This window comes from Ambystoma mexicanum, chromosome 2p (assembly GCF_040938575.1).
Source record: "Ambystoma mexicanum isolate Mex_15411 chromosome 2p, UKY_AmexF1_1, whole genome shotgun sequence".
Taxonomy (NCBI): Eukaryota; Metazoa; Chordata; class Amphibia; order Caudata; family Ambystomatidae; genus Ambystoma; species Ambystoma mexicanum.
This window is the reverse complement of record NC_090923.1, coordinates 817,498,831-817,513,669: the sequence shown is the minus strand read 5'-3', so window position 1 is coordinate 817,513,669 and position 14,839 is coordinate 817,498,831. Positions and strand designations below refer to the sequence as shown.

General features: G+C 41.6%; 1 protein-coding gene across 1 annotated transcript in view; it reads right to left on the bottom strand.

Annotated features, from left to right (window-relative positions):
• The window catches only part of LOC138566826 (SH3KBP1-binding protein 1-like), a 557,645-nt gene that overhangs the window by 381,878 nt on the left and 160,928 nt on the right, over positions 1–14,839 (bottom strand). Inside the window, exons 4-5 of the mRNA XM_069644508.1 lie at positions 2,698–2,771; positions 1,818–1,876 (exon numbers count right to left, since the gene is read on the bottom strand). Coding sequence (XP_069500609.1) covers positions 1,818–1,876; positions 2,698–2,771 — 133 coding nt within the window. The remainder of the gene's footprint in view (positions 1–1,817; positions 1,877–2,697; positions 2,772–14,839) is intronic.

Sequence of the window (14,839 nt, the reverse complement as noted above, 5' to 3'; positions counted from 1 at the left end):
GAAGTGGCCACCTGAACTACCAGGCTTTCTGGTGTAGGTTGCTTTGATAGGTACAGAGGATCAGAACTAGAAGCTCTGTATTTGTCTGTAAGCCTCATATTTAGGGCAGGGACAACCTCAGGTGTTTCCCAATAGGAAGTCACCCTTTTCTGCAAAGCCTGATTAAATGGGACAATTGGGTCCTCCTGTGGCCCTTTGTCCAATATGTCTGTTAAACTGTCCTGTTTGAAAACAGGCGGGGGTCGAGACCATCCCATATACTCCATGACCCTTGTCATGAGCTGTCTATAATTCACTTCAGCATGATCTCCTGGATCTCCCTTACCAAAATCAATTTCAGGAGAAGTATCAATACCACTCGCCTCATGAAGACATTCCTTCAAGTTTTTTAAGCGAATCTATTCGTATACGAGTTCATCCGGTACAGAAGGTGTTCCATATTGGAGACCAAATGGCCTTTCTTCTTCAGAGGACTCCTCTGCGTCTTCATAAATTGAAGAGAGTGTTTTCAAGTATTATGAGCGAGGTTGTGATGTATATGCCTTCTCAAAAGAAGAAGGCGCTATAGAAGCCATAATGGGAGCCAACAACGCCAAAATAGTCGAAGTTGACATTGATGGCCTCGACACAATTGTCGGTGGCTTCAAAGGTTTCGACAATGTCGTTGATGGTTTCGAATTTAGTGCTGAGGTCTTCGACTATAGTGTCGAAGGTATCGACATATACAGCGTCGAGGAGGTCGACCCTCGAGGCACCGATAGATGAGATTTATTTGGGGGTTGCTGTATGGGTTTCCTTCGGCTACGATTTTTTATGTTTCGAGGAGAATTTCTCTCGACTCGAGGGATGTGATCGCTCTTGAGGAGGTTCAATGGCCAGGTGCGAAGACGTACGGCTCTTATGCTTCCTTGGCATTTCGATTGGAACAAGGCCGCGTTCTCAAACACCTTCATCATACAGAGTCTAAATTCCTCCCACTGATCTGGAGTACAAGAATTTGAAGGGCAAGTGACCCACTCGGGTGAACTGGATGACGAAGTGGACGGCAACCCACAGCATGTCTTTTTCCCATGCCTCGAAGACTAGGAATTGTGCGAACCACTTCTGGAACAGGAACGTCTTGATCTTTTTCGATGAGAAGACGTTGGTCTCGACTCGTCTGACAATTTACGTTTAGACGGGGTAGAAGGGGATTTTAACAGCTTACCTTTCTCCAACTTCCCTCTACGTTCCCTCAAGGCCTTGGCCGTCATCGACAAGCAGTCCTCACAATCTGAAGACGGATGTTTTGATCCTAAATACCACAGGCAGATCCTGGAAATTTTAGCACCGCAGTCCCAGCACATTTTAAATCTGGACCGAGGAGTAGACAACGCAGATGAAGATGCCATACCGCGTCGAAAACTCGAAGAATTTTTGAAGAATATCGAAGAATATACTGGCTAGGAGCTAAGGCGTTATGTTACCGAACCTGTGAAGCGTGGAAAAACGGAACTGACGCCAACGGGCGCTGCACATGCTACTTATACCTGTGGTGACATTGTTGTCGAGATGGAGGCCTCCAAGGGACATCGACTCAACCAGGCTTCGACGCACAACACCCTCTACTGAAAAAACAATTCCGGGGCAGCAAGCTGGATATTGGAAATATCAAAGATAAGGAACGGAAACCAGCAATCCAACTTTATTTTGCTACATGCCCTTTCCACCATCACTTGCTAGATTAAAAGGCAATTTACTGACAGGTTTGTTGCTCAGCTTTACAAAGACAAATTACTAAGTAAACAAGATCCCCAGCCATGTGCCCCATGGCTTACCTAAAGGAGTTATTCCATAGAACTCTGCTTCGTGGAGCAGCAAACTGGTGTTCACTTGCCTAGGAAGAAAATATGATCACAAAATATGCTCACTTTAATGCAACAGCAAATTTGACATAAAATAAGTACTTTTACATGCAACTTTCTTTTGCCCATCTTCTGCTTTAGAGTTATTCACCATTTATGAATAATGATAGCAATGGGGAACATTGACAAAGGAACAATTTGGTACAGGGCTTTAGATCTCGCCTGCCATTAGAATTGGAGAAGAGTAGTAATTAGGGAAATCACAGCAGATATTTGGGATTACTAGAACCATCTCCTTCTATGCGTGAAATAGAGGTAATGGATGGTCCCTTCAAATAATTTTTACTCTGTCAAGGGTAAGAAGGATGGTACTGACTAATTGGCTGCAACAATAGGACCACCTATACTTGATGTAGTATCATTATTTACTGGTTATTTTGTTTCCGCAAGTGCACGGGGGAAGATCCTGTGTCTCTCTTTGTACGCTACCTTTGCACTATTGGCTTGGATCTGCCAGTGTCCAATAATCTTCCTTTAGACAGCGATTAGCTAACTGAGATTCACTGAATAAACAACATTCCAGAAAAAACGCCTGGACTAGTTGCTTACTGGGGTCTAAAGTCCAGTGTGGGGATGTTTGGCATCTCAATCAACGGCAACAATAACAAATCTGTCTCTGGCCAAATGAGACTAGGAGTAACAAAGTAATGCCCCACTAGATCCGTTTTACACTCTGTCTTCATCACATGAACAATCGGCTTCTGTCACATTAATGCCCCCACCACAACTGTGAGATCAGACGCTGCACACAAATCAGAATTTTATGTTACACCTTGAGAAAAGTAGGGCTTACCTTGGATCAAGCTCTTTTGTACGGAGAAAATTTAAAATGGGAGCAAATATCGTTGGGTCGCGGTCAATAAATATCTGCAAATAAACAAACAGTGTTTAGGCATGTTAAGGCATATTCAGGATAAAGCTTTACAGAGGGGATCCAAAGAGGGTCATGGCATACAAATGGTGAAAACAGAGTGTTTGGTAAAAGATACAATTTAAAAATCTTAATTTGACATACAAGTCCCCTGACTTTTTTGCTCATTCTGTCAGGTTCACCAACCTCTTTTCTTCCCAGTGATTCCTCAAATAAGGCCTTACTGTCAATGTTCCCCCATGTGTTGTGTGCCCTAGGACTCCCAGGGTTGGGTGCCCCAAAGTTACCCTACAACCCAAGGCATGTAATAAGCACTGTTCCATAGCAATTTTCTATGTAATTCTGTAGATTTACTAATCAAATTGACACTTGTGTAGCACAACTGGCCATTTAAATTACTCTGTTCAATAAAAACATAAGTCACCCTGCTTTCCACACTTGCCTAGAGGGCTCTGCCCACCCGCTTTTCCTCTTTTCACTGCAAGTTCAAAGGGACTATTGGAGATAGAGTGCAGATGTAATCATTTCCTCCACTTTTAAAAGTTCCAAAGGCCTGTGTGGTAGAACAAGCCAAGAAAAGTTCATTTTCAAATAATTGCAAAACAGCAGTAATCAGAATAATAGTTGCATTAAGCGAACTATATTGTTTGGCAAAGTACGTACATGTTCACTTGATTTTTTTTTAAAAGACAGTGCTAAAAGTCTGATTCTAAAAATGTAAGTTGTTACACAACACAGAATTGTAATATTTCTACCGTACAGTACAGCATTGTCTCCATGGTTTTCAGTAAAGTTTGGTTGAGTATATAATCTCAATGTCCACTATATTTCATGTGCGTCAGATTGTTCCGATGCGCCCGCCATCTTGGATCTGTGTTTTGGTTTCCGCGGACATCGCCGCAAAAACATTAAAAAACACAACATTGCACTTGTTAAACTTATCAAATACTGTCTGGGGCGGTGAAGGTTGATGAGGATGGGATATGGCAGCAAGGAGCAAAAAAGTGGTGTTTTTTTTGTCACGAAAGTTATACGGTACATTTGGAGGTGTTCCACAATATAATGTGCGTAAAGTACAGGTGAAGGACTAATGTGTTAAAATGTATTTCAAATAATAATGGAGTCAGACTGCCGCCCCCTAGAGTCTGGCATCTGAGGCAGCCACCTGCAGTGTTTGAAGCAAACAGCGGCCCTGCACGTGTATGAGAATTTGAGTTCTCATGGATGCGTTGAGCGATATTGTTGCAAAGTGAAATTGTATTTAGATTCTGAGTGAAGGTCACCAGCTTTGATTTTTTGGTTGCAAGCTAAGGAAGCCCACGCATGAGACACAAAGTATACGGTTCAATTGTTTTTGAACTTGAGAGAAAGGGAATATTCCGTAAGGAATGCAGTGAGAGGCGGTTTGTAATAATGAACATTTGATAAGGTTATGCATTCCAAAGGTGTGTAAGGAACATGTAAATTCAGTTCATGAAGAATCTTTGGTGCTAGCGCAGTGAGCGTTACGGTCTGACTTACGCCAAGAGAATGGAAATGGTGAACATAATGTACGTTTGATTTTGACGACTGTATACCCGAACGAGCATTAACTTATTATCTGAAGATTAATTTTGGCAATGTAACGCAAGTACTATCTTTCTGTGTGGTTATGGGGAGTGCAGGATCTAGGTGCATGTAAACTATCACTAGGTTCACCCAGGTTGAACGCTAATATTTCATTAAAATGTCATGTATGACCATATCGAATTGTGTATCAGTTTCCACGTTGTTTTTGTCTTTGTTGAGATTGTTTGATGTGTGTGCTAATCATTAGTTTAAACTCTATGCCGAATTAAAAAGTCAACAGATCTATTGTAATGAAGTTCGGGTATTGATACTCATTTTCTGTTTTCCAAATAGGTACATCCTGCCTTTCTGCGATTGCCATAGATTCCAGATGCCAACTGACGGCTTCTTCAATCAGCAGTGCACGCAGTTGTCAACGGCTGGATCACAGTGACTGTTTTTTGGGATGATCGCCCAGGGCCAATGTGCCCGTACGCTGCACTAGCGATTAGGAGTAACATAACATTCTTGATGCAGAAGCCATGGAATTCACTGTGCGACCCAAGCGGTTCCTTTATCGAAAACGAACACTTTGTGTACGGAAAAAGAACAACGTGTGCCTTACGATTAACATTTTGAATCATGAGCAAAGAAACAAATTTGCAATTTGATTGAATATGGGAATAGTCGGATGTTCTCGGAGAGTTTATTGTGAAATAAAAGTACTTTACAAAGTGTACCGTGTTATTGTTTTCTTTTAAAGAACGGTTTAATATTCCGAATTGTGACGTGCTGTGTTGTTAGTCAATGTGTGTTGATTTTCGGGTTCTGCGTCATGTCACGTAGGTGATTATGGTCACGTTTGGCTATGCTGAAGAGGAACGTCACGGAGAAAGGTGTAGAATATCACTAGGGTTGGTGATGTGAGGGTCAGGGGTGGGGCATATGATTTAGTGATGTCAGGGCAGTTTACCTTAGGCAGATGCAGCAATGGATAAGAATAGCACAAGATGGACGCACCCTCCTGCCAGATTTTGTATGTTTTAAAAGAGGAAAAATGAGGTAAGGTTAATTGGAAATGTTTGCGATAGATCAACGTATGTATAAAAATACAGGGTCGAACCCTCGGAACAATAATATTTTCTGAGCATTGCACTTGTGAAACTTATGAAATAATGTTTGGGGAGGTGAGGGGTGATGATGATGGGTGGGATATTTCTGACGTGATTTCGAATGAGTTTACAAAGTTTGTTGGGATTTTGTGCAGAGCTTATATGACGATTGTATGTGCATTCATTTGACAGTTTTGAAAAAATAAAACGTGGGTGGATTTCCAGCAAATTTGCGTAAGGCTCATTGGCAAGGATAGAAAAGCATGGTTTTGCAAATGTGGCAGTGTTTTCTTATCTGACAAGTGTTAAAAAATTAGCGGTATAGCATTAGTGACTGAGGGGTAGCCTGTGGCCATGGGCAGTGGCCAGAATGTCCGGCTCATGGAATAAGGTCATGATCCAGACAATCTGGCTACTGGCCATGACCACAAGGGACAAAACATAGGATTAAGGTGGCCATGTCCACCTGGTACTGGCTTTGTTGTAAAGTTATTCGAAATTAGGATAGATTTGAAAGGGAAGAAAAATGTGCGTGTGGTAATATGGTCATAGGGTTTTCTTTTTGCCTTCTATAGGCTGCCATGGAAAGCGAAGAGGGGCCCTGTATGGAACCCCTGCCTTCCTTTTCCATGGTGGCCATCTTGGAAAATGATTTTCCTTCCTAAACCGGGACGCCTCCCGCTTTGGGAACCTAGGCTGCTAATGGCCTTCATCCCCCATTTCAGGGGCTGGAATGGGGGGATAATGGTCCAGAGACCTCGTTATACACCTTCGCTTCGCTTGGGCTGTTGAGTTGGGCTGCTGGGCCAGTATCCACCGTTCCAGTCCCTGGAATGGAGGATGAACGCCCCATTATTCCCATTAGTATAACACAAAATGCAAATGGAAATGTTGGAAAGTGTTATTGAGTCTATGTCTTTACTGAAAAATATAAAGTAGATGGAGTCTATGCGTTTTTTTTTTTTAGTTCTATTTTTTAACTGTCAAAGGTGGTTCGTAAAGGAACATTTATTTTGTTTTTCAATGGATTTTTTTTTGGCAGGAGAGTTTAGAACAAAAGGTGAGGAGGGAAATGAGGGAAGAGGCACCAAACACTAATATGGATGGGCAGGTGGACAGGGGAAAATGTTGCGCGTGTGTTATTTCTAAGGTAGGGGGCAGCGTTTCTCATGCTCCTTGATTACAGCAGTGGTGGTGTCTCTTGGGGAGGAGGGATGGGCTTAGCTGATGCCATTTTAAGATAAATAGTAGTTTTGCTAAAAGAATGTACTGTGTACTAGATTGTTAATGGATGAGTAGGAATAGGTGTTGGAGCTGTGCAAGGGAAATTTTGAAGTTGAAAGTTGCTAGATCAGTAGAAAATGCAGTTCCGAACTGTCCGCGATGCACAGATCTTATCGTGAAGTGCGTACAGGTTCTCGGACAAATCATGCCACGCGCCAGCATATGGTCATGTGGCACTCTTCAGAAGGTCTGCAATGAAGTCAGATGTTCGTAGATATTATGGTTAAGTTGCACTAATAAAAACCTATCAAATTCAGTGAAAAAACGTTGTTAAATGGACGTTATGGTTCCAAGTATAACCGAAAACCCCCTGAAATTTGCCAGTTATGGTAAGCTAAGCAACCATAATTCGCGCCGCCACCGTTCTCTGCTAAGAAGAACACCCATGACATCAAAGATGACATCACAGATATGACTGATGACATCGCATGTGCATTTAATTTTCATAGGAAGTCCCTACAAGGGATTGTGAATGTAATGTTGGTAAAAAAAGTGTCAGGGGTCATCTGGAGATGTGTGATAAACTACATACTTGATTATGCAATGTATTGCTCCAAAGAGCAGAGCATTGCAGTGTTGTTTCTAGAACAGGAACCTACTCATATAGGAACATGGGCATTGGCTGCAGCATACACCATAGAGATGTAATATTTCTAATTTTCCCATGTTGGATAGTAAAACGGTGAATGCTTCTGTATCACACTTTTCATACTGTGAAACATATACTTAGTAGGTAATAATGCATCACTTACTACATGCTTGTACTACTACACACAAAACATTAAAAGACGACAATGTATACAAATATGGGGCTTATACAGGGAGAGTAAAGTAAGTAAACAAGAGGCAGTATCATGAGCCACTGTGTATAACTAACATGATTATCTTTACGCATAGAAATGATTGCTGTGTTTCAGGCCTGCTTCTTCCCCTATGTATGTGCATCATAAGATGCGATTGACTTCTAAGGAAAGTACTGTAAGAACATGTGAGAATAGCAACATCTACAAATGTAATACCTTTTGAATTTTAAGTTTTTGACTGTCTGTGAATAAACTGACCTGGCCCAGATAGGTCAGTGAACAAACAAAAAAAAGGGGCTAGACATGTGAAGTCATCAGTGATGTCATCAATCATATCTGATTTGATGTCATGGGTGTTATTCTTAGCAGTACACGGTGGTGGCGCGAGTTATGGTTGCTTAGCTTAACATACCTGGCGAATTTCTGGGGTTTTTCGGTTTTACTTGGAACCATAACGTCCCCTTAAAGTTTTTTTCACTGAATATATATATACATATATATCTTTCCACTCTGCATTTTTCTACCTTCTTTTGCATGGTTTCCTGTCATTTATACCTTTTACTAATGTTATGATTTTTAGTTCTACTTTTTATACATTTAATATCAAGGTTTAATATTGAGGAATCCTACGTTCCCACAATTGTGATCCAGACCTCAGGTGCTTCTTCAGTATCATATGGGGAAAAAGGCACAGAGGTTTTTTTTGAGCCTACAGGATAGCCTTAAGATTCAACCTGAGAGTTTTAACTTGGAGCCAGAGACCAGGTCAGAATGTCAACTATTATTAGTAGATCGAGATCTTGATTGACATCCTCTACAACCAATCAATGTTTAGAGCACAGTCAATAACTACTAGTATTTACTGTATTCGGAACTTTCAGAATTAAAAAGCACACAGGGAAACCACAATGCAATTTCCAGGCAAGTTTTCATTCAACAAGACCCTTTCTCTCTGAGAGTACTTTTATTCATGACAACGTGCTAGTGAGCGCATTAGAGAGAAAGCTAAAATATGGGAACATGCTTTCACTTTTTCATAAATTAAACATGAACTACATGACGGTTAGTGCAGGCTCATGTTAAACCCACTTAGTTTAAACAAGTTTGCATTTGAGATACTTGTCTTATTAGACAATCTTGTTATTTGAACACTACAAAATAAAACCACATTTAATTTACTAACTCTTACTTTACTCATGGTTTTACTTCACCACCAAAACGCGAAAACATGTATTGCTACGACCACTATGTGCTAATAGCCTTAAAGACACCAGGAGGGGTTCATCATCACCTGAGAGAATAACCCTTCACCAATTTAGGACCCTCAACTCCGCCTGGGACCATTATTTTAGGGCAGGTCATTATACCATGAGAATGACCCTGCTCCGTCCTTCTATAAGGCTACTTAATTTTATTTACATGGAGCATGTCAGAATACGTGATTCTAAAGTCAATATTGCTCAGGCGCATGGGGTAGTTCGATACAAACGCGAAACACCCTGCAGTGCTCCAGCAAAGCAACATAATATAATACAGCAAAATAATGACAGGTAACTTAAAATGTACGCAAGCTTCAGGTTAAAATGGGAACATGTAACTTCTAATGCACTCAACTTAGTGCCAGGCTCGTCCTTGGCACTTAAGAGGTTAAATGAAGCATGGCACATCTAGTCAGAAAAGTAAACGGTGAAAAACGGAACTGCTGCTTAAACAGTTTTTTAAACGGAAGTGTCAGTTGGGTGCGCCCAGAAAGCAAACAGTAAGGCAATAAACTGTTCTACGAATCCATAATGATTTTTCAAACGTATTAGTAGGTGTTGGAGTGGCAGCTAGAAAGATCGGGGAGGGGAGAAATTTCCCTTGGATAAAAGAGGGAAAGCTTATCTTTATCAGTGCCAAACATTTGTGTCTAAATGATTAGTAGTCAGTGCAGACCAAGTAGCAACTTTATTATTCAGAAACTCTATTTTGGCTCATTTCTTGTTAGTTTTAGTATTCAATTGCATTTGCACGTTTCAACAATGAGTCCCCAGGTTATGCTGACACGTGCTTCACGCCTTAATACGTTGTCAAGGCTTCTTTAAAAACAGAGAAAAAAAATAATAAAGTAACATTTGATTTGTCCAAATTGTCTTTGTACATATAGTTCATTCCATTGTTTACGTTATAAAACGCAAGTTTCCTAAATTGTTACCCTTTCGTAGTCTCACTAGATGTAGACCTACCGAATGCGTATCCTGAAGTTTGCCCGTTTAGAATTAGTTTTCTTTACTTGTTGCAGATTCTTTTTCAAAATGGTTGTGTTGTAGTAATAATAAGGATGATGGCTAAGTGATATGCAGTTTGATTTCTTGTTTCTCTTTTTAGCGGGCCTTGTAGTGAGTGTGGGGACTCGCTGTCTGGTCCACGGCGAGTCTTTCTGCTTTTAAACCGGATTAAACACAGCTTTTTTGCTGGCAAATAGAAATGTTTAAACAGGAAAACAGATCGACACAAGATTGTAAACAGGACATTGCATGTTTAGAAAATGCGGAAACCACAGAAATGCCCCACACCCCAACCTGGCTACCTGTACTGCTCACTGGCAGACTTTGTGTGTTTTACAACGTCCGCACAAGGCTGCAATGATATTGTCTTTTTATGGAAACAATGGCTTGTTCACTTGCAGGTCACTTTAAAACCACAGCTTGTCTTTATTTATCCTGTGTGCATGGGTAGAGCGTGTGGCCATAGAAGGTAATTTTCTTTCTGAGACTCCATATTGGGTGTTCGGAAGTCATAACCAGATCTGGCCAGCTGTGTGAATAATCTGGGATTCAAGACCTAATTGACATCCTGTTTGATAGCACCTAGGAAGATCGTGAATATTTGAATTTGGTGAGCATCCCGGATTAGGTGTCCACTGAAAGATTGAAAGATGCAATGAGTCCAATTGGCTGCTGAATAATCACCTAAGAGTGATATGGCTTTCAGCGCCATACATTTGCTAATCGCTGGGACTCTGGAGGAAAATGAAGGTCGGTTGTGGCAGCTGTCCTGAACCTGCAACCAAAGTGAAGTGCTGCTGAATTCTATAGAATCCAGACTTCAAGCGGACAGAGGGAACCGACCTGCCACTACCTCTCCCCTGAACCAGCAGAGCTAGAGCTAGTTAGTCATCTCCTTGCTCTCTGAAAGTTTAGCAGCTGAAACCTGCACAGATCACATTTTGATCTGTGACTTGCCACTCTGCTCAACAACAGAGGCAAAACTTGCTGAAGTTCCAAAGAATTACAGGCTTAACTTCTTCGAACCCCTGGCACACCACGTGCATCACTGATCTTTTGATGCGGCATCCTCTGCTACCGAGTTAGCTGAACTGTAGCCCAGCACAGTGGCTTAGGCAGCTTTTGGTGCTGGGAAGAGGGCGTGGGGAAGGGTGTCTAATAGCTCCTGACTGGGCACCAACATTTCTAAAAGATTTATGGGTAATCAAGCCCTCGCAAAGTGGTTAATGTTTTCAGTGGAGGGTTCTACATTGTTGCGCAAATTAGTGTAAGGGACCAAGCGTAGCTAGGGAGCCCACAACAATTAAGGATGTTTCAGTACATTTCCATGCTGGCTGCAACAATATATGCCAGAATTCCTATATAAGAACAGTTTGCCTTGCACATAATGCCAGTAATCATACTAACTTTTATTTTTTTATTTACGTGTATCTGGCTAATCACTAGCCTTTTATACTACACAAAATAAAATAAAACAATTTAGAAAACACTTACACTTCACTCATTTCATCACGTCCCTAAAGGAAATGAGTCAAAAAATTTAAAAATAAAAAAATAAAAAAAAATGAGAGATTGTAGGAGCCTGCCCTGAAGGCACTCTTGCCTAGAAACATATCTGGATGGAATTACTTCAAGTCTGTACATAATACCTGGTGCAAGGGCCTTATTGTAGGTTTCTAGTTTTCCATCTATGGAACCACTGCGTGTGGTATTTATTTATCAGTTACAATTTCTGGACGATTTTGGAAGAGAAATATTCCCAATAGAAATTCAGTGAGGGATGAGTCTTAATCGGATGGCCCAAGCAGATATTTCCTCCCTCCCCTTGTGCCTCCTCCCGTTTCCGCTCCTGGCCCCCCTCCACTGGAACTCCTTACCTCTCTCAATCCGCTCTATTCCTACCCTTTCCTCTCTCCGCACGTCCCTTAAATCCCTCCTTCTCCATTCCCCGCCATGATACCCCTCCCTCTTCACTCTTCCTCCCCTTTAATCCTCTCACTTCTTTTCCCCCATCTCATCCTCGCCCTCACCCCTTCCTGCCTCCTCTGCCTGTTACCCCCCTCTCCCTCCTAGCTCTGCTCCACTTCTCTCCCCCTCCCCCCTGTCAAATTGCTCTACATGCTGTTTTGTTGACTGAATCAAAATAGTAATTTGCTTCTCGTTACTGTTATTGTTATATTAAATGTATCCTGTTGTTAATGTGCTTTGGTATAAAGCGGTATATAAGCCTAATAAATACAAATATATGTATCTACCACCTCCAAATTCCCTTCTTCTATACGCCACGAAAAAGCATTTGCTTTAGTATTCTTTTGTATGACCACCATGACCTTAGTTTTTACTGAATTTATTTTAAGGCCATTCCTTAAGATAAATTCTTGCGTATTCTTGAAGTGAATGGATGCTGCATTGGAGACCTATGGGAGTAAAGTCCATAAGAATGGTATCATCTGCATACATTGTGTAGGCACTACTGCTAATCTGGGACCTACCAACCTAGATAGTATAGAGAAGTGGGGCATATTTGTAGGCATCGCTGGTGTCAAAGTTCCTTGCAAAGATGTTCTAACCTGGACGGTTGTGTTGGAATAGAACAGTTTTAGGTAAAATAATAGGGTAGGACCAATGCCCCACTTCTCTAGTTTGCTCCACAGTATCGCTCCGTTTACTCACTCGAATGCTGCAGAGTAATCAATGTAGCAGATGTATAGAGGAGTTCCCCAAGACTATTCTTGCATCCTCCACTAGCAGGTGCATTGCCCACAGGTTGTGTAAGGTGCTGCAACCTCTACAGAATCCAATCGGTTGCCATTTTATTAGGGCCAAGGAATAAATGACGTGAAAACCATGCTGCTTACGTCTAACATGGCCAATAAGCGAAAATTAGTAGGTATTAAAATTGAGGTACGCCAGCTAGCAGGAATTTATGCAGAACGTGTAATCCTTAGTACCTGCACACTCAAGATTTCTGTCAAGACCACTGGGTTCTCCTTGAAGACACGTCCCTTGATGTCTTCATCTTATAAATCAAGCCCAGTAGCTCCTCAGTATCAAATATTACAGCGTTATGAATAATATGGGACTTGTCTAGTGCCTTTAGCTGTTCAGGCAAGGCATCTACCAAAAACTGGTTGGTGATTCATTTGCTACTATCTGCATTGGAAATGCCACACATTTATTTTAGGTTTCCATAAGAGACCACTTTTTTTTTTTTAAATCTCTGGCTTCGTGTGTGATATAAATCGCTTTCCAATTTGCCGCATAGAGGGAGCTTTTGCAGTGCCTAAGCCAGTTTTTACATTTACAGCAAAGGGCTCCTACTCGTTATTGTTTTATACTCGGTAAAAGAATGTTTTTTTTCATAATTCGCTGACAGATTATTTGTAACATTTTATTTTTTACATGAATATTGCCATCATATAGAAAGAATCCTGTTTTTGCACATATCCTGGTACGTGCGCAGTTTAACAGAAGCTCTTCCACCACATTCTGCAAGGTCAGGCCTAAGTCCCAGTCATCGTTTTCCAACAAGTACTTCATGGGAATAGGACTGTTAAGAGAGAAAGTTGTTTACCTTTGTCACATTTTGAGACCAAATGATACCATTAACTTTCACATTGCATGTAGCTTTCCTGGACTTTCTGCCTCTAGAGTGGCTTTTAGAAACCTAAAGGACAGCCTTAACGGGGCATGATCATCTCTAAGCTTTTTATGAATCTGATACTGTAATTCTCTACCAAAGCCATTCGATCTTGAGTGGCGAAAAAAACAATCCAGGTATGACGTTGAATTCTTTTTATGCCAGGTCACCACGTCATACAAGGAAGTCTCACTACTTGGAGTCAGAGGTAAAAGATTGAAATTAAGCATCATATCAGACCACACTTTTCCCTTTGCTGCAAGTCTAAGTTGATGTTTCTCACGTGATGTAACCGTACTTCGGAATGATGCCTGATCCTCCAGAAACTGTTCCTCATCAGCCGGGCTCAAACAATGCGCTTTTAGCTCTCCTGCAAAGAGGAGCTTGTATTACATTTTTGACTTTCCCAGTCAGGGGGAGAGAGTTCTCAACCTCTGGAGGATAATACACAGTAATCAAAAGGGTCTTTCCTTTTGTCTGGGAAAGACTATCTACCGTCACACATTAGAAAAATAGTAACGATTCAAGTCAATTTTGGCTCCAACGCAGAGGCCTCCTTTTGGTCGTCCTATGCCTCCACTTCAGGCCTTCTGTGTTAATTATGCAAAGCCATCAATAATCAGATCTTTTGTTAACCATGTCTCTTGTAGAAAGGAGATGCTAGCATAAATAAGTAATTTCATCCCTTCTTGTTTATTGAAAAAGGAATTATAGCCATGGTAATTCCAAGCCACAAAATGGACAAGTCCATCTCCTTCAAAATGACACTGTTGCGTAAGGTTTAAGTTACTTACCTGTAACTCTTGTCCTCCAGCATGGTGCTGGCATGGATTCACATGCCAATGAATATTCCCCGTTGTCAGGCTGGAATTCTCGGTAAAAGAAAAACAAACAGTTTCACTTGCAATTTAAACCTGTTTTTCTCCTCTAAACCAATCACTGCCATCTGGGTCATACTGCCCCCATCCAATGACAGTCCATTCCCTAAGCTCCACCTCCGTTAGCCATCTTCAGATTTGATAAGCAAGTAAAGTGGCGGCATGAACCAAGAAGAGCCACAGAGGGGAAGAAGGGAGGGTTTGCATGTGAATCCAGACCCATGCTGGAGAACATGAGTTACAGGTAATGAACTTAAACCTTCTCCAGCATGGGGTTTGGCATGGAGTCACATGCTCATGAATAACAATTACACAGCAGTACATATACACAACCACGGGAGGTAGCAATGCTCAACCGAAGCAATAACACACTCACCCTGGAACAGACTCACCTCAAATGAACAGGCTGCGTAGCACCATTTGGCCGACCCGGGGCTCCTCCCTGGAATCCCTGTCGACGCAGTAAAACCTTGTGAAGGTGAGCGAGGACCTCCACGTAGCAGCCCGCCAGATGTCGAGCAGAGGCACACCA